The sequence below is a fragment of the Coptis chinensis genome, chromosome 7 (assembly GCF_015680905.1).
Source record: "Coptis chinensis isolate HL-2020 chromosome 7, ASM1568090v1, whole genome shotgun sequence".
Lineage (NCBI taxonomy): Eukaryota > Viridiplantae > Streptophyta > Magnoliopsida > Ranunculales > Ranunculaceae > Coptis > Coptis chinensis.
In genome coordinates, this window is record NC_141462.1 from 17,397,144 (window position 1) to 17,416,407 (window position 19,264).

General features: G+C 37.0%; 2 protein-coding genes across 3 annotated transcripts; one reads left to right on the forward strand and one right to left on the reverse strand.

Moving 5' to 3' along the window:
- Positions 1-281: 281 nt before the first annotated feature.
- Positions 282-6,969, reverse strand: CAC3 (acetyl Co-enzyme a carboxylase carboxyltransferase alpha subunit). Its single transcript, XM_086570077.1, has 12 exons — positions 6,587-6,969; positions 6,104-6,504; positions 5,935-6,009; positions 4,724-4,831; positions 4,436-4,596; positions 4,025-4,139; positions 3,790-3,944; positions 2,829-2,880; positions 2,679-2,747; positions 2,092-2,169; positions 847-1,986; positions 282-722 (listed from the first exon to the last, which is right to left on the reverse strand). The coding sequence occupies exons 2-12, from the start codon at positions 6,431-6,433 to the stop codon at positions 720-722; spliced, it is 2,286 nt and encodes a 761-aa protein (XP_086426203.1). The 5' UTR covers positions 6,434-6,504; positions 6,587-6,969; the 3' UTR covers positions 282-719.
- Positions 6,970-10,239: 3,270 nt separating this feature from the next.
- GIL1 (glucose-6-phosphate isomerase, putative (DUF641)) lies at positions 10,240-12,984 on the forward strand. Of its 2 annotated transcripts, none has more exons than XM_086573275.1 (2): positions 10,240-10,905; positions 12,070-12,984. In XM_086573275.1, exons 1-2 carry the CDS (start codon positions 10,305-10,307, stop codon positions 12,831-12,833), a joined length of 1,365 nt encoding a protein of 454 aa, XP_086429401.1. In that variant the 5' UTR covers positions 10,240-10,304; the 3' UTR covers positions 12,834-12,984. The 2 variants fall into 2 exon arrangements, with proteins under 2 accessions (XP_086429401.1, XP_086429400.1); XM_086573274.1 differs by having other exon boundaries at positions 10,242-10,905; positions 12,064-12,984.
- Positions 12,985-19,264: the final 6,280 nt, after the last annotated feature.

The following is a 19,264-nucleotide window of genomic DNA, read 5'->3' on the forward strand; positions in this document are numbered from 1 at the left end:
AGTCTTCAATCATGTGACTGGTTTTTTTACCCACCACAAGGTCCTAGCACTCAACACCTCTTGGTCCAGAAACATTCTAGTAGTTTGTTGAACATTATCAATCCACACGTGACATCTAACAGACTAACACCATATGAACTATGTTTCTCATGACGCCACAGTGAATTCTGGGTACCAAAGATTTTTAAAGCAGTTGCCACTTGCCAGAGGCAGACAACGGAAAATGACAGTCCCAGCATATTCAAAGTCCAACAAAAAGTTTAACATAATAAAGCAAAACATAGTAGAAGGTAATTATTACAAAATCCTGAAATTTCATACAGTCTGTAGAATGCACAGCATAAGTAATGTAGACATGTAGTACGTTAAAGGATATAAGATAAAAGAGTTACCCCTATTTCTCTTATAACTCACATTCTAGAAACTTGTTCGAACTTCCTCACTAGTCACAATCTATACATATTTGTTTTAGGCTATCAATCAAACCTAACATAAAAGTGCCAAAATATGAAGAAAAAAAAGAAAGTAAAACTGAAGAAACAGCTGAAACTCAGCATAAATGCTGCCTACCACTTCAAGTGTTCCAATTCTTGTGGAAAATTTATGAACTCAAGCAGTAAATGGTACACAGCTGAAACCCAATGAGGCAGGGAGGAAAGGTGCCAAAAGAAAGAGTGGTGCAACACTTTCACCAGAGTTCCTGATTGATAACCTGTATTTTACTGGTAGAAATGAAATAAATGTTATTAACAGAAAGAAAAAGTATAGAAGTGATAATAGTTTGAGGGTAAAAGAATGTGAAAAGAACAAAGAATCTCTAAATATCTTGGGGCTAGAGAAACTTACATTAATCAAAGCTTCGTCTTCTATCAAAGCGTCCTGCTTCAGAACTCCATTCATTCCTCCAGACGATTCAACAGCTTGGGCAATATCCGCTTTCAATTCCTCATGCTTCTGAATCAATCCTGATGATGAACTCAGAGCCTCCACAAGGTTTTCTTTAATCTGCTTCTGTAAACTTTCAATTTTTTTTATCATATCTGGGTTAGGTTTTTTCCCTGCCTTCATCACCTCCAACTTTAGCAACTCCAACTTGTTCCTAAGATCGGTGGACTGGATTGCGTAGCTCATTTCCTTCTGAATTTCCTCGTCCATTTCTTCAATCTTGACCTTTAATTCGGGTAAAGAGGGCAGCTCAGTGAAGTCTTTTGCTTTTGGTACAATATGTTCAACATTCAAATTCAAGGACTTGAGCACATTAGCCCATTGAAGCTCTATCTCCTTCTTCACTTTAAGAGCTTTTTCCTTCAATCCATGGTCTAAATTTCCATCTGAAGACTCAGCATTAGCTGCTTCAGTCTTCAATGCTTTCATCTTTTCCTTCACATCGGATTGGTTCATGAATTCAACAAACTTCTTATTTACATCCTGCTTCAAATTCGTTAATTTAATGTTTTGTTCTGAGAGTGCCTTGGCCTTAGATAGTTCCTTCAGCATATCAACCCTGTACTTCAAGCTTCCATAGTTAGGAGCCTTTGACAAACCTTGACTGAACTCTTCCGAGAGTTTATCAATCTTATCTATCAAAGCTGGATCCACTTTGTTCGCTGAACTTCTCGCCTTCATATATTCCTCTCGCAACACCTTAAGGTTTTCCTTTAAACCCATGGCATCAACAGCCGCAGAATGTTCCATAGCTATTTCCCTTTTCAGCTTCTCTATCATTTCATTCACACCTAGCTGTGGAGGCTTTGTTGACGAGTTGCCAGCCTTCAAAATTTTCTGTTTCAGTTTTTCAATTTCTTCCTCCAATTCTGAGTCTGGCGTTATGCTGACTTCTCCCTCTTGTATAATGGGTTCCTCGTTCTTCTTCATGTTGACTTTCTTTATTGGGTCTTGTGGTATTCCTTCTTGAAACCCACCCAAATGTCTGAACTTTTGATGACGATGTTCCAGCAATGTTTTTGTGTCCATCTTAAGCAATTCCTGTACAAATGGATGAAAAAATTGTCTCATAAATGATAAATCATAATACTGACGAGGAAGTACAAACTTTTACAAAACATATCATAACTTGTGATTGGTACTCACATCCATTGCTTCAGTGATCGCAATTTTGATTTGTTTTGAGGTCCAAGAAGAATCAGCATGTGCACCACCAAGAGGTTCCTGTCAGAAAAATTCAAAATCCTTCAGAGCACACAACGTGACACAGATTTTCCGTTGGAAAGTAAAGCTGGAGATGGAGACAGTTCTTGCGAATTGCTGCTAGGTTCTAAAAGACTAAGATGGAAAGGAATAATTTTCCAGGTGCTTTAGATGGACCTAAATAGTCAAAATACCGTGACTAGTATGGTAAGACTGTAAAAACCACTTATAACTTCCGCATGGAAGCCTATCTAAAATTTAAAATTAAAGAGATTACTATTTGCTGGGGAAGAAACACCAGTAATCTACCTCAGGTCAGTACCTAGATCATCACCATTTGCAGGTGAGTACATACTTTCACCTTCATACCTAATGCCTAAATACATAAAACTCCAATGTTTAACCCTACGCCAACAAATTCTACAGGTAAGCTGAATTATACCAAGCCGGCAAGATTATCAGCAATTCAAAGTTTCAACCCAAAAGAACAAAGATAACAAAGAAGTGCTGAAAGTAGAAAATAAACATACAGGGATGATTCCATCACAAATTTTGAGCTTACACAACTCGGTGGCAGTAATCTTCAACTTCTCTGCTGCCTGCAAACAAGATTAACCTCAGATGGCAGAAATATTTTCTACATGAAAAATCTCAAGGTCACAAGTTTAATTAATTAATACCTTTGGAGCAGCTTTAGCAGTCTTCCACAGGATCGCTGCGCATGCTTCTGGGCTGTAACAAGGAAAAGCAAATGAATGAGAAGACAAACACAAAATATGACATGCAGATGGGACCAAACACTACTAAGAGGGGTAGAAGAATTTCTGGCCACTATCTAATTAACATACTTTGGTTGATTAATGGGGAACTTCACTGGAAAACCAATTTTTGAGAAACTAATCCAGTAGCCAATAAAAAAAGTAGACCACAAAGAAAAAAATATATTGGAGGCTGGAGGGAATAAATTGAGGCTCCCACTGGTATTTCATATTTTATTACTTTAACTGTTGCTTTACTACTTCATATAAAATTTGCTTATAAGGAAGCTTTCTTGGTTATCAAAGTCCCAATGTTCCAAAGACACAATCAAACAGTACAGGTGCCTGATGAAATCCAGTAAGTGAATGTTGCGTAAACAAACTAGTTGAGGAGGTACACTTTCCTGATTATAGTAACAGCCTCTAGCAGCTTAGAAAAAATCCCTCAAAAGTCAAAACGACAACCTAATAGAGGGAGTACCATATCTCAGCCTTACGAATGAGCCACGTTGATTTGACAATGCACAATAAGCTTAAACATATTTCCTTTGTTCCCAAAGTTACAGATGAAGGCATAGAGCTTAAAATATTTTTCTCTCTGTTCCCAAAGTTGTAGATAGCACTGAATGGCATCCGTACATTTAGGCATACTTAGAAAGAAATTAAAAGTAAAGAATAAAGGATCTATAGGTGATCGGCTTGGTGCTAACATCTAAGACGATTGCACCGCTGACGCCTGCTAAACTCCGTTTTCCGGATACTGGGAAAATTTACAACAGTATATATGGACCGAAAGGAAGGTTATAAATAGAAAGGCATATAACAGTCTAACCGAAGAAAACTGCTGATACTAAAATCTATTAGTACGATATTTCAAACTAACCTGGCAACATAAAAAACTGCATTTTCAAGCATTAACAATTTATTGCCACATCCAATGGCCAAAGCACCACCAGAGCCACCCTCCCCAATTACAATAGATACAATTGGAACCTTTAAACCAAACATTTCTCTCAAATTGTGAGCAATGGCTTCACCCTGTCAACATTTAGATAAGCAATTCAGTCGAGCTAGTATTACGTTAAATTATACAAGTTAGAGTAAGTTTAAATTCATACCTGGCCTAATTCTTCTGATTTGAGATCTGCATAGGCCCCTGGTGTGTCAATGAAAGTGACTATTGGAAAACCATGATGATCCGCATAACGCATCATACGCAAAGCCTTCCTGTAACTGTTTGTACACAACATTCTTTGTAAGACTCTTATTGTAATCATGATTATATATTTGTATATGTATACCAAGAAATAAAATAAAGAAAATTTGAGTTGTAAATCCAGACAATTATAGTGTGTGGTTTTTAGTCCGGCCTTAGGGAAATAGGACACTCATTGCAACAGAAAAAAGGAAAAACCTATATAAACTTTCCCCATCTCCAGCGCTGACACGAAATGATTTAATTTTAAAAAGTGGCTTATGTATGATACACATGCTGAAGCAGAACTAGCCACCCAAAAGAACATACATACCCATGTGGAGTAGGCATCCCAAAGTTCCGTTGAATGTTCTCCTTTGTGTTTCTGCCTTTTTGATGACCCATGAACATGTACCTTCTACCATTTATGCTTCCAACACCAGTAACAATGGCAGGATCGTCATAACCCGCTCTATCTCCATGGAGCTCTACCCACTAAAGGAGATGAAACAAAAAGGCTAAGCATTAAGATAATGTTAACAACCCCAATAAGAAAACAAGAGAAAGGAACAGAGTAAAAGGAAAAGAAATGTAATTCAGTATGCCAATGACAAATCCAAACCTTGTCAGTAATGTTAAATATGTGGTCAAGAAATGTTGGCCTGTTTGGATGTCGCGCTATACTCACACGTTGAATGGGAGTCAAATGTGTATAAAGGTCTTTTAGAGCCTGAAATCAACATACAATATTCGAGGTTAGCATTCTTAACAAGCAAGGATTTTTCTTTTTGTTTTTTAAGAGAGTTTGCAGAGAAGTATGCGGCAATCTTAGATGTCATACGGTAAATTGCACTACAGGCCATCAACTGGCATTATAAATAAGCGTAACTTGAAATAATTCCATATAGCTACAAAAACGAAAAAATAATACGAGTAGTCCTACACTCCTACGACGTATGTGATCGCGCTTCTTAACAGGATTAAGGATGTATACAGAAAAATCAATATTACTGACTTCAATTGAAAACCAAACTAACTCAGTACCCAATATTTGTTCGCTTTCTCGTGTGACTAAAAAAAATACAGACCAGTGTTTGAAAAGGGTCATGAGGCTAATCCCTCAAGACTTTCAGAAGCCAGAGCTTAATATAACAACAATTTGCTTATCCCAGTCCAGTAACTAAGACTTTATTTTTCACTAACGGAAAATTCTATGGACCTTTTCGAGTGATAAGTATTATAGGATCACACCAAAGTGCATATATCAGAGAGAAAACAGAGTTTAATCATTTGGTTTCTAATTCCTAGTCTAACCTACAGATGACAATAAGCTCCACTGGGCTTCTAGGGAGGGAATACAAGGGATCCAATAGGATAAATTTTTATCATAAACCATTCAACAAAATCTCTCAACAATTCGAAACTGGACAAGCTATAATATAAATATAAATAAATGAATTGATGAGCAGTTGAGCACAAATAGCATTTGCATATCCCTTTTTTTTTACAGTTGGAACTTTTATTCTCTAAACCCTTTTAGATCCCCTTCTTCCCTGGTAAAGGTGGAAATCTAACACAACACCTTGAGACCAACCTCCCAAGTCCTGTCCAGTAGGCCACTGGACTTGAGTGAATTACACATGTTTCATATTTAGTTTTAGAAATTTTTAGGACAGGGCTTATTTATGTGGTTATTTGATCACAATATTATCACATACTAATGGCGAACAAATACGGAAACAATTCATACTGAACTAGATAAACACTCTCCAACTACAATCCACACAAAATATTTTTCAGTTCCAATAAATGCGCAAATAAAATTTCAAGAACCTGATGATACTTGTTTTCCAGTGACATGATCTGATCACTGAAATCCAAACCAGTTTCAGTTGCCATCTTCCTAACCTGCATGCAAATAAAAAAACCGCGTTATAACAAATCAAACTAATAAAAAAACACACATCCTAAAAAAATCAAATCCAACAAAAACAAAACTTACATCAATAATCTTCCTCTCCAGATCCATAAGTGGTTTCTCAAAATCCAAAGTAACAGGCTTAGGCTTATCTTTCAAAGGCTTAAAATGCGAAAGATGAGTAAGAACACCCCCTTTAATATTCTCATCAGCATCTTTAGGCCAAGGGTAATCATGTTTCTTTCCTTTCCTTAACTTAGCCACAACACCCAAACTAGTATTACTGATAGCTCCCAAACGGACTCTTCCTAATGCTTTTAATGGTACACCACTTATTCCATTACTCGAACTTCTTAAAAGATCCGAAGCCACAGATGAAGAACTAGTATTCATTACTTGTGGAATTGTTGCCATTTTTTTTTCCCCTTAAACCTTAAACCCCCAGTAATTTACACTAAAAAAAAATGTTCTTTCACTAATTCCACCTGTCAAATTAAAAAAATTAATCAAATTCAATACAAATTCAGCTCAAATTGAACAAAAAAAAAAATGAATAAAAAAGCTAACCAGAGAGATGTGGGGGGGAATTGGAATGTGAAACCCTAGAAAGAGGAAAAGGGGTGGAGTTATTTAGGGAGAGAGAATGGGAACATTGAGGTGATCGACGTTTTTTTTTTTAAGATTTCGATATTTCTTATGGAGAAGGAAATAGACATGGCCTCATTTTTTTTTAATTTTTTATTAATGAGAGAGCAGAGTTTTTCGGTTTGGCCGTTGGGAGAATTGGAAATTTGTCAAAATCTTCTCTTAATTCATCCGCACGTGTGAGACAGTTCATTAACACGAGTTTGAACTACTGTTTGTGGTCGATGTGTTCGAGGGAACCTGTCTCTCTCTTTGAATGCCTAGCGGCATTTCCATGCAGATTTGCGAGTGACACTTTGACAGTCAGTCAATCAGTCAGTACCTTGAGAATCATGTGTGCTTTTTGTGTCTTGTTTTGGGCTCATTCTGGATTTGCTTGGAGTCTAATAATGTCTTGGATCTAATCCATAAACAGTAGTTGTATTTAGGTTTGGTACTTGGTTGAGTGCAGAATTTTTCTCATTATATATATACCTTGTTTATGCAGTGCAACTATAAATGTCTCATTTTTTTTCCCACCAAGTGCTAAATCATGAAAACCTATTTAACGACTTTGAGAAGTATTTTGGATTTTTTACTTGTCATTGTGCAATTTATAAAAACATGTACTACTCCGTCTTCCTACATTAGAAAGATGCACAGTCTACTTTGCGTTGAAAAACAAAACACAGTGTAGAGTCTACTTAGTGTTACAACCAAACAAACTCCGGGAATGTGATTGAGGTCCAGCTAAAACAGTTTAATAATACTTCAGATCACGCAGCATCTTCTTTGTCGAAATGTACAAGTAATTCATACCATAGTTCTTAGGAAAACAAACGTTTTAGTGGAAATTCAAAGATTTTGATACAACTATGGTCTACGCAAAGGCAAAAATGCTACGTTATATATTGAGTGATCGACATGTAAATTGTCCACCGATATTTAACCCATCAATACTGATGGTATTTTTTTATTTGGGAAATTTGGAAGTATCAACGGTACCTGCTGGAAGTAGTGAAGTGAGGCATAAAATTTGACAAATATATAAAAAGGGATCAGCGTCAAATTTCTGGATTTATCTCTATCCAGATTAGTCTCCGACATTTTGGATGCTTCCACATTGCATGATGTGTCCACCACACCCATGGCTCTCAAATCTCAATCCTAACACAAAAGTTCTTATCCACACATGACTCACCAAAACACACCATTTCGTGCGCAATTTTACATTTGAACTTGCATATTACATGAAAATACACCGTAGGATATAAATTAAAACTTCAAATCCCGATCTTACCTAACTGAGAATTGCTAAACAATAATTTCTTGGGGTGCCAAGAGACAAGAGACAAGAAACCAATTGACCAAATACTAGCTTTTGCTATTGTCTCCAATTTAAGTGTTATTTATCATCTCATGAAAAAAACAGGATGGTAGGTTGGGTTGATGATGCAGTGTAGTTGAACAGCCACCTAATACAATTGACTTAAGACTCTGTGTTTTATGATTTTATCACTTGAAAGTTCAAACCACAGCTAGAAGGCTTAATAACGTACAGGAGTTCAGAACTTCAGAGAATAGTAATGTCTGTTAACTGTCTCATTTCGTTTATCACCACGGAATTCACATGGACAGATCGAGCACCTGATCGTGGTCGTTTGGGGGCTATTTATCCGTAAACCTTCAAAACCTCACGATCAGAGAGACGACACTCTACTCTCTAAGAACATTTAGCGTGAACTTCTTAGCTGGCGCAACGGTACTGGCTGGCCCATAGTCGTGAGTCGTGAGTCGTGAGGCTAAGAATAACATGAATCTCCATATATTCCCGTCTTATAAGCAATTATTGTTCACAAAATTCATTAGAGAAGATCTACAATTCAAGTACAGACCTTCATTTCATTTAAATTGAAAACCGGCACGATACCAGACAGGATTTTGAACCACAGGCACCAACCAATTTGTCAGCTTTCTGCCCCACAAGATTAAAATTTAATACAATGCATCTCCTTTCCTGCACATGCATCTAGCTACTCAGCTGGAGTCTTTTTCGTATTTAATTTGCAAACAAAATGCTCAGTGCAAAACTTGGTCCATACTTGCTCAATGAATCGAAGTTACACCCCGAGAACCAGTCATGTGTATAGTCTTAGGCCCAAGAAAGGACACTAATTTAGCTTTCTCGAGCCCATGAGAATGAGCAGTCGTCGATAAAGCCTCTTATCTTCTGGGCGATGAATAAGTGCAACAGTGCATTGCCACAATGACACAGTGTTACAGGACTTCACCAAACACACGGCATCATATGAAATGTCTGTAACTCTGTAGTCTGAATCGTCGTTGTATTTACCAGGTTCCTCTAATGAAGCAAAATTAGTGTTCTAAAAAACGCTAGGCGGTAGTCGATTGGGGAGCGCTAGTGCCTAGGCCTTTCCCAGGCGATGCACAGGGAAATTTTAGCGTTTTTTTTTCCTAATATATATAGTAATATACACATATACTACAAGAAATAAAGAAAATCATTTACCATAATTCAAAAAAATAAACACAAACAAAAATACTTATTACAAAATGTGTAATAGTTGAAGAATATTGACTTCATATATAAAACACACTATTTGTTTCTGGTGACATAATTTACATTAGACTTAAGTATTTTAAACTCATTTAAATCTTAAGCCTACTGCGGGCCTTTATTTTTCGACATTTAATCATTTAAAAAAAAAAATTAAAAAAATAACTTTCTTGGACCGCTAGAGGCCGCCCTAGACCCGCTTAAAATTTAATCGGTCGCTTTAGACCGCCCAATCGGTTCGCCGATTTTTTTAAACGACTAGAGCCTGGCGAAAGTCGGTTGGGCACCGCTAGCGCTGAGAGACCACCTGGCGCCCTGACCGATTTTTAGAACAGTGTTGCAAAATATAAACCAGTACACTTCTCAATAAGCCCAAGAGCCCAACCCAGTGTAGTCAAGGCGCGCCCCTAGGCGGAAAGCGCAAGGCGCACTTTTAGTGCCTCGTCTTGACCAAGGTGCGAGGGGTAATATAAGGCGTGTGTTTTTTGTGCTTTTTATGCTTTTTGTCGGTAGGGCGAGGCACAAAGCGTAGCGCCTATCAACTTTTCTGAGTTTTTCGTTTTTTTTTACAATTTTTGCTATACGTGACACATTTACACTCGATCCAATTGTTGTATGATATAAGAAATTGTACAAATTTAGTAAGTTTCATTGTGGAGTACACTTTAAACTTAATTTTGACTAGTTTTTGTTAAGTTGTATGAATTAAGAGAAGACACGAATATGAATTAAATTTTAAATGAAGTTTTACGGGATTCTAAAATTAAATTACGTGTTCTATTTTATGAAGAACTCGTTTGGCTCAATTCGATCGGTTTATTATTTTAGTTTATTGAAGTTGAATTAAATTGTATTGAGAGATACAAAGTTTTATTTTGCTCTTTACTTATTGTTTAAGATTTTTCTTTTAAATAATAGTTTTATGTTTAGAATCACATGGGGCATAAAGTCATGAACTACTATTGTCAATTGACCTCGGTCACATAACTAAAACCATAAAATAATGAGGGCAGTGTCCCTTAAAACACTAAACATAAACCCAGTGCCAGACACAGTCCATTCAACTTATCTGTAAAGAAAAAAATGTCGAACAGGGTGACCAATTTTACCGATCTGATACAAAGAATCACTGCTTCATGCTTACTAACTCCACTAACCCTCACTCACCATCCTGAAACTTCCAAAGACAACAACAACCAAACAGAAGAAAGTGAAGTAGACTCATCACTAGAAACTATCACCACTGAAGAATGTGAACAAGAAGAAGAACATTTGAACAAGAATGATGACTCAAACAAGTTGTTAGAAACAGAAGCACTAATGTTTGAAATGTTCGATGCAGTTTCAGACTTGAAGAAAGCTTATGTGAGCTTACAAGAAGCACATTGTCCATGGGATCCAGTGAAAATGAGTGTAGCTGACATGGAAGTAGTGAAGGAGTTGAAGAGGATTGGGAGATTGAAGGAGAGGTTTAATAGAATGAGGAGATCAGGTGGGAAAATGGGCTTTGCTCCGTTGCGAGAGGCGGTGGTGCCTTATGAAGAGACTGTGGAAGAATTAAGGAGAGAAGTGAAGGGGAAAGATGCTGAGGTGGAGAATTTGAAGGAGAAGTTGAGGAGTATGAGTGGGAAGAAAGGGAAGTTTGTTCAGTCTAAGAGGAAAGTGAGTTGCAGTCAAGGTGTTGGTAAGATTATCTCTCTCCATTCAGTATCCATTTTTGTGTTTAAGTTGAAATGACATAATTAGGCATTAAGACATTGATTATTATTTGCTATCTGGCTATTTGCTAAGATATAATTAAAAATGTGAGGGGTGGTTTAGTAAACGAATCCAGTTATACTGGGGCTCAACTTGTTTTTGGCTTGCTCAAGATGGTTGTGTTGCAGACTTAAAGAATGAGTTAGCTTAGGTAGATTTTTGTTCTAGTTTAGAAAACAAGCCCAGGACAGTCAGAACAAATGTTAGATCTAGTTCAATTATGACCAGAGCTCGAACATACTGTAGTTCTGCTAAACTAGAATATCATTCATATTTCATACTGGTGACCAAGGTACCCAGGGTTGACTTGTTTTTTTGGCAAGCTCAAACTCGTTCGTGTTGCTATATGGGCAAACAACCGGAGCCTGGAAAGGTTGAAGCTCTAGTCTTTCAGTTCGAATACCAGGCCTAGTTTGAGGAGTCGAAAAGTATGATTTATTTTAAGCAAATTAATCTGCAAGGGAAATGAAGGAATTAAGCAAGAAATGTGAGTCTGACTATTAAGCTATTATGATACATGGGATCAAACATATTTTGGAAGTCTCACTTGTATAGATATACCAAAGAATAATGGGATTACTGGGAGTAAACATATAGCTGAGTAAAATCGAAGTACTGAGAGCATCATTAGATTTTGGATAGTTTTTAAAGGACTTCTCATATTACTGATTTTGTTTAACATTGGGCTTTCAAAGAGTTAGGCGTTGCATTTGGTAGAAGTCTGAATCCAGGAATGACAGGAAACTTAATTAAATGTAGTACTAATGTACTTGTCTGGTAATGGCAGCAAACGTTTAATTGAATTTCGCATGGTGTATGTTGATGTAATACATATAGAGCCCGGTAACATACAACTAAATCCTTTATTATAATTAATTTTGGCAGAAATCCTTTTCTAACTTTTGTGTTGCTAGTCACACTGTAGCGATATTTGCTTTAACCCCAGACATAAGTACGTGGATCTTAAAAATTTCTAGCACTCACGTATCATATAAATGCTTAAATAGCCATTTTATTCTTGTATATAGGTAATAAGATTCTTATTCCTGTTTTTTAGCTTAATCATGTCATTTGCTGCATGTAGTTGCAGTGGCACCAGTACCTGAGCTATTTGAAGCAACAATGAGCCAAGTTAAAGAAACCTCAAAGTCCTTCACGTCAGTGCTCCTCTCACTCATGCATACAGCTCGTTGGGATATAGGTGCAGCAGTTCGATCAATTGAATCTGAAACGAATACCACCAGTGATAATGAGACCATCACTGAACCTGTTGGATCTCACCACGCCAAGTACGCTCTCGAATCCTACATTTGCTGCAAAATATTCCAAGGCTTTGATCATGAAACCTTCTACATTGATGGAAGCCTTTCGTCTCTCCTCAACCCAGACCAATTCCATCGAGACTGTTTTACTCAGTACCGAGACATGAGCTCAATGGATCCAACTGAATTACTAGGAATCTTACCCACTTGTCATTTCGGCCAATTTTGCTCTAGAAAGTATCTTTCCATCATTCACCCAAAGATGGAAGAATCGTTATTTGGAAACTTGGAACAGCACAGCTTAGTTTCAGCTGGAAATCATCCTAGGAGTAAGTTCTATGGACTGTTTCTGAGACTTGCAAAAGCTGTTTGGTTACTTCACTTGCTGGCATTTGCTCTTGATCCCTCTCCGTTCCTGTTTTCGTCAATGAAAGGGGCAGAGTTTCAACCGGAGTATATGGAGAGTGTTGTCCGATTTTCTGGGAGAGGAATGCCGCTTGGTCTGATTGTGGGGATTCCGGTGACTCCTGGTTTTAAGCTTGGAACTGGATCAATAATCAAAGCCAGGGTTTATCTCGTCTCCAGAAAATGAAATGGTTACAAACCATGTTTTTTGTTATGCACTTATGCCTCAGGCCTATGTTACATGGACACTCCATATTTCAAAAATAATCCATGTCAGATACGTGCCCGTGTTGGACACACACGGACACATATTGTATGTGATATAACTCAATTTTTTATATCTCGGCGTGTCAGACACTTTTGTATCCGTGTCGGAACGGACACGCATTTTCGTGTCGATGTCACTTAGCCTCAAGCTAGATGCAGTTTGGAATTATTAAAACTGATTAGTTGATGTAGATAAACTGTCAAACTAATGTGAGCACTTGGCTTCAGTTTCACTTTTCATTATCTTTTGGGTTAACTAGTATTACCCCCCTCCCCTAGATAACCCAATTAGGAATCCCCTCCCCCCAAACAAATGGTCAACTTGGTTTGACTGTTAATTTTTTAGTCAAATAACTGAAAATGACACAATTGCCCAACCTAAATAAAATTGAATATATGCCATGACCTCACCTTCCCCAGAATACATGCCACGTTCGCTTGTGATAGTGATGGTCGATGTATTTCTCGTAGGGTCTCAAACCCTTGTGGTAAACGGTAACAGAAGGCAAACTCAACCAATTGGATCCTTTCGAAACCTTTAAGGCTAAGTCCAATAGTGTGGCAAAACACCAAATATCACCGAAATTTTAATCGAATGGTGCATCAAAACACAAGTTTACCTATCTATAGCGCCAGTTTTAACAAGATAGTGTCAAGTCTATACGCTAGTATGAGTAGCGGGTAGAAAAACTCTAAGCCACACGCCACACTGTGTGGCGGGTATTTTTTTTTTTAAATCTTTTTTCCCACAGGGAATGGTAGCTGGAGAGTGGAGAGTCCAAAAAAAACAAAATTCCTTCCTATACACCATTGGTACTGGCGGCTGTCAAAAAAACCATTGGTTTTGGAAACGCTAACCCGCTAACCCGCTATCATTATCCACTGTACTATTGTGGTTGTAGGAAACTTATTTCAAAAATATACTTATTATTAAGTAAACAAGAAAATCAAATTGATATAACAAATATATCATGAACAAGCCCTTAGTTCAACAAACAAACAAACATTTTAGTTCAACTAATGAACTTAATTTACCAATGATTAAATCCGAGCCTAGTGAAGATTCACTATGTCCTTAAAACAAATTTTCCCCTCACAGTGCTTGAAAGTTGATGTGAAACTGTCTGCCAAGATAGAACGGATTTCCTTCTATAGAAAGCTAGCACTTCAATTCTATAGAATCAGCAAACACAACATAGTATTTGACTAAGAACAGGGGGGAAAGAGAAAGATCAGAACTCCGTGTGATATGGTGTCTTTCTCTCCAAATCCATCCACTATTTATAGGTGAGTGGTGCCTCTTCGAAACAACACAGTGACTCTTGGAAAAAAGTAAGCAATTTTTTGAAAAGTCACATGTTTCGAAATGACACACCATTTCGGCATAAAGCATTGTTTCGAACCAGTGTCTATTTCGAAATGTCACACCTTTTTGGCATGATGCACTATTTCGAACCAGTACACATTTCGAAAGGTCGCACCTTTTTGGCATAATGCACTGTTTTGAATCAGTGCACCCTTTTAAAAAGGTTTTTCTCACTTTACGTACTGTTTCAAGAGTTTTCATCTCAAGTGGGGTAACTTGGGAGACAAATTACTCATTCATTGGAGGCCTTGAACATGAATGAAAATTTGGCTTCTTCTATCATAAACATCGGATTTCTGTTCTTTTACAAATGAAAAGATATCGCATCAGGTCAAGTAGCATGGGAGGCCTTGAACTTGCCTTAGTGAAAGATGATCGGATTTAATTAGACGATTAGTATACTTCAATTAATGTCCTTGAACTGTCAGCCGTTTGTATAAACCTAGACAATCATCTTCACAGTACCTTCTCAAATACTGTTGGTTCTCACGTTTATGTTCATTTTGGCCTTGAACACTTCTTGGTTTCAAAGAGTGATTTTGAGATATTTGCCTTAAAATTCTCATAGAAGCGGCCCCACTTCACACTCACATTTTATTCACGGATTTTATTAGTCTCTATGCGGGCTTCGTTAAAGACTTAAAAGGCCAATCTATCATGGTGCTAATTGATTCTGGAAGCACGCATAGTTTGTGGAGCATGTGATCCGGCTACTGGCGTGAAGAGAAATTTCAAGTTGCTCGGCTTCAAGTTTTGGTCTTGTTCAGTGCCAAAACCAGTATTCTCCACCTCCTTTTCTTCGTCACCATTAGACCAATCTCCCTCAATCAAGACTAATTGTTTCTTCTTATAACGGTGTCACGAACATATTTTTCGTCACAACTATAACAAAGATTCTTCTTGCGTCTTTCTGCCATTTCTTCCTGCGTCAAGTGTTTAATGGGTGGAATTGTAGGCTTTGGTCCTAAAAGACCTGGTTCATTGCTTGGTTCCACCCGGTTCTGCCATTTCCCGTAAACATTTTCGTGGAAGCTTTTTATTCTTGCTGCTAGTTTTTCTTCTTGTAAGCTTGCTAGGCCAATTGCAGACACCACATTTTGAGGTTTAAACATTTGCACGTCAAATCGAATCGTAACCTGTTTCAACTTTGCGAGAGCGGCAGCGTGGTCCTCAGATGGAGACAGTCCAAATTTTGAAATTGATCCTTTCGAAAATTCCTGGCAGGAGACTGGTATAGAAGCTTTACCCATCCATCTGAACCATTAATTGAAGTGTTTCCCCTTCTAAATGAAAAGAGACAATCGTCATGCACTTATCCAAGTCAATATGGTGATGAGAAAAAAATTGCTCGACACAATACGTACACCCACCTGTCTGGATCATCACCATCAAAGCGAGGAAAATCCAAGCGAATTGTTCGCGTTCGGATACAGTCCCCCTGTTATAGAATAATTAGTCTCTTCACCACCTTCATTCCGTAAAGGAAAATTAGTCTTTATGCGGGCTATCTTTTTCTTAGAGGAAAAACTATTGGTTTTTGAACGATCAGTAGACTTCAGTAGAGTTAAATTAATGAAAAGATACCACATCAGATCAAGTAGCATGGGAGGCCTTGAACTTGCCTTAGTGAAAGAAGATCGGATTTAATTGGACGATCAGTAGAATTTAATTAATGTCCTTGAATTGTCAGCCATTTGTATAAACCTATACAATCATCTTCACGCAGTACTTTCTAGAATAATGTTGGTTCTCCTGTTTGTGTTCATTTTGGCCTTGAACACTTTTTGGTTTCAGAGAGTGCTTTTGAGATATTTGCCTTAAAATTCTCATAGAAGCAGCCCCACTTCACACTCACATAGGTGATTTCTATAAAGAGTATCCCGCAATACTCCACTTGGATAACATAACTTTCAAAGATATAAAAAATTATTAAACCCTTGACTTATCTTGGGTCTCGCGGTAAATATGCACTGCCTTATATAGGAATGGGTTAGAGTATATTATTACTCTCCAGTGCTAACAGAGTCACAGACATAATTCAGTTACTCCTTTGAACCTAGATATTGGGATCTCTAGTCAACTAGGTAGGTTTTTCCATTGTGATAACTCTTTGTTGATTATCTCAAAGACTTTAAGCCCATTCCCCTTGATAATCTTTCCGCTTGCTCTCTTGTTAAACCTTTTGTAAGCGGATCCGCAATGTTATCTTTTAACCTTACATAGTCGATTGAGATAACTCCATTTGAGAGCAATTGTCTAACATGTCTACGACTTATGTGTCGAGACTTCCTGTTATACATGCTACTCTGTGCTCTACCAATAGTAGATTGGCTGTCACATTGTATACACACTGCTGGCACTGGTTTAGCCCAATTTAGAATATCCTCTAAGAAATTTCGAAGCCACTCTGCTTCTTCTCTAGTCTTGTCTAATGCTATAAATTCTAATTCCATAGTGGACCTGGCTATGCACGTTTGCTATGAGGATTTCCCTGAAATTTATGCATCTCTCCTAGAGCAAAACACCACATTTGATGTCTTTTGAATAATGCTTCAACAAATTTCCAATTTTGAATTGATTAATTCAAGGAGATACATAATCCTCCACATTTTTCCAATTTCTCATGACAAAGTTAATAAATTGGAAACCATTTAGATATATATTTTTCAAGTGAGACATCTTGTTAAAAAATGTCACATATCATTCATATAATGTCTAAACACTTCTAATACCTCAATTTGCTTACAAATATGACATTCATGACATTCATAATTGGTTATGTTCACAAGGAGTCACAAAATAGTTTTGAACCTTAACCATTCTTGTTGAAATATTTTGGTTTCCGCTTTGGTTATTGGTTATGTTCAATGAACCATCTTTGTTTAAACCCAAACCATATGGCGCCAAGACTATTTACAAAGACCATGGTAGGAAACATGTGCACCTTTTAGAAGGGTCACGCCTTTTCAATATAAACATATTAGTGAACTGAGAGTAGGAGATGAAACCACCATATACGACATACACTAATAAAATATAATCACTTTTTTAAAAAAGTGGCGACAACATACTTTCTTTGTTCCTGTTAGTTATTGGTTCCGTTTTACACAGAGACAAGAAGATTTCAAGTCTTGAACCGTACCTTATTTACTAACATGTGGCTTTCATATTTCCAAATAAATAGAAAACATTTGCCTTAACATTTACTAATGTATGTTACTAAAACAATGCATGCTAGTGAACGTGACTGTTGTCGAAGTCGTAATCAATGACACCTTATACATCATCATTTAATGTACTTTCTGTTATTACACATGTCATCCATGGTGTAATCAATGGTGTTTCATGTAGTGTATGTGTACTATTCATATTAAATATATGAACAAGGTCCCGAAAACATACCTGACTTTCTGCGTGTTACTGAATTGTACTAGTATTTACCTGTAGACACTTTCATATTGTCTCACACCAATAAAGATTGTTAGTGCATTAACAATAAGTATAATAACCAAAATTCCATCCAAGAAAGAAAATTTGTCTTAAGGACATAGTGATCATCACTAGGCTCGGATTTAATCATTGGTAAATTAAGTTCATTCGTTGAACTAAAAAGTTTGTTTGTTTGTTAAAATTAAAGGTTTGTTCATGATATATTTGTTATATCAATTTGATTTATTGTTTACTTAACAATAAGTATATTTTTGGAATAAGTTTCATATAAACTTAAGACAGATCCGTTTTAAGTTTGTAGGAAACTTAAATTAATGAAAAGATAATTAGACGATCAATTAATGCTACTTGACCTGAGGAAAAAATGTCACAAACCATTGCTCTTTTTCTTAATTGGACGATCAGTAGACTTCAATTAATGTCCTTGAACTATCAGTCGTTTGTATAAACCTAGACAATTATCTTCACGTAGTACCTTCTTGAATACTGTTGGTTCTCACATTTTTGTTCATTTTGGCCTTGAACATTTCTTGGTTTCAGAGAGTGATTTTGAGACATTTGCCTTAAAATTCTAGTAGAAGCGGCCCCACTTCACTAAAACAGATTTTATTCACGTTTCGTTGATAAGCGGTATAAAAAAGGATTGAGATGCGGCAGAAAATATTGATTTTCAGTAACCTGTAGAAAAGATGTGAAGGGGTGCAACGTTCACATACAGATAAGTTTACTTCTCTTGAAAGTTATTTGTACATGACTATTGTGTAAGTCCACTTCAGTATTTTGCACTTTTAGTTACATATGTTTTCATTAAGGTTGGTAATAGTCTGAAATCAGTTGAGTTTTACTTGTGCTAAATTCTTGATGTCACCATATCAAGCACGTACTTATTATACTTCTAAAAGTCCAAACAGTGCATGAAATAGATATAAGTCATGGGTTGACATTGCATGTGCTTAAACACTTGGACATAAAGTTTGGATATAGTCACTTATATTTGAAAAAAGTTAGCTAGTAAGAGACGGTCGAAAAAGTCAGTTATACTTGAAGAGGTACCACCTATTGGAAGTGGAAAGATTATCAAGGGGAATGGGCTTAAAGCCTTTGAGATAATCAACCAAGAGTCTTCATAATGGAAAAACCAACCTAGTTGACTGGAGATCCCAATATCTAGGTTCAAAGGGCCAATTGAATTATGTCTGTGACTCAGTTAGCACTGGAAAGTAATAATATACTCTAACCCATTCCTATATGAGATAGTGCATATCTGTCGCGAGACCCAGGATAAGTCAAGCTTTTAACGATTTACTATATCTTGAAAAGTTATGTTATCCAAGTGGAGTATTGCAGGATACTCTTTATAGAAATCACCTATGTGAGTGTGAAGTGGGGCCACTTCTATGAGAATTTTAAGGCAAATGTCTCAAAATCACTCTCTGAAACCAAGAAGTGTTTAAGGCCAAAATGAACACAAACGTGAGAACCAACAATATTCGATAAGGTACAGTATGCAGCCTCAGTCAAGTGTATACCATCCC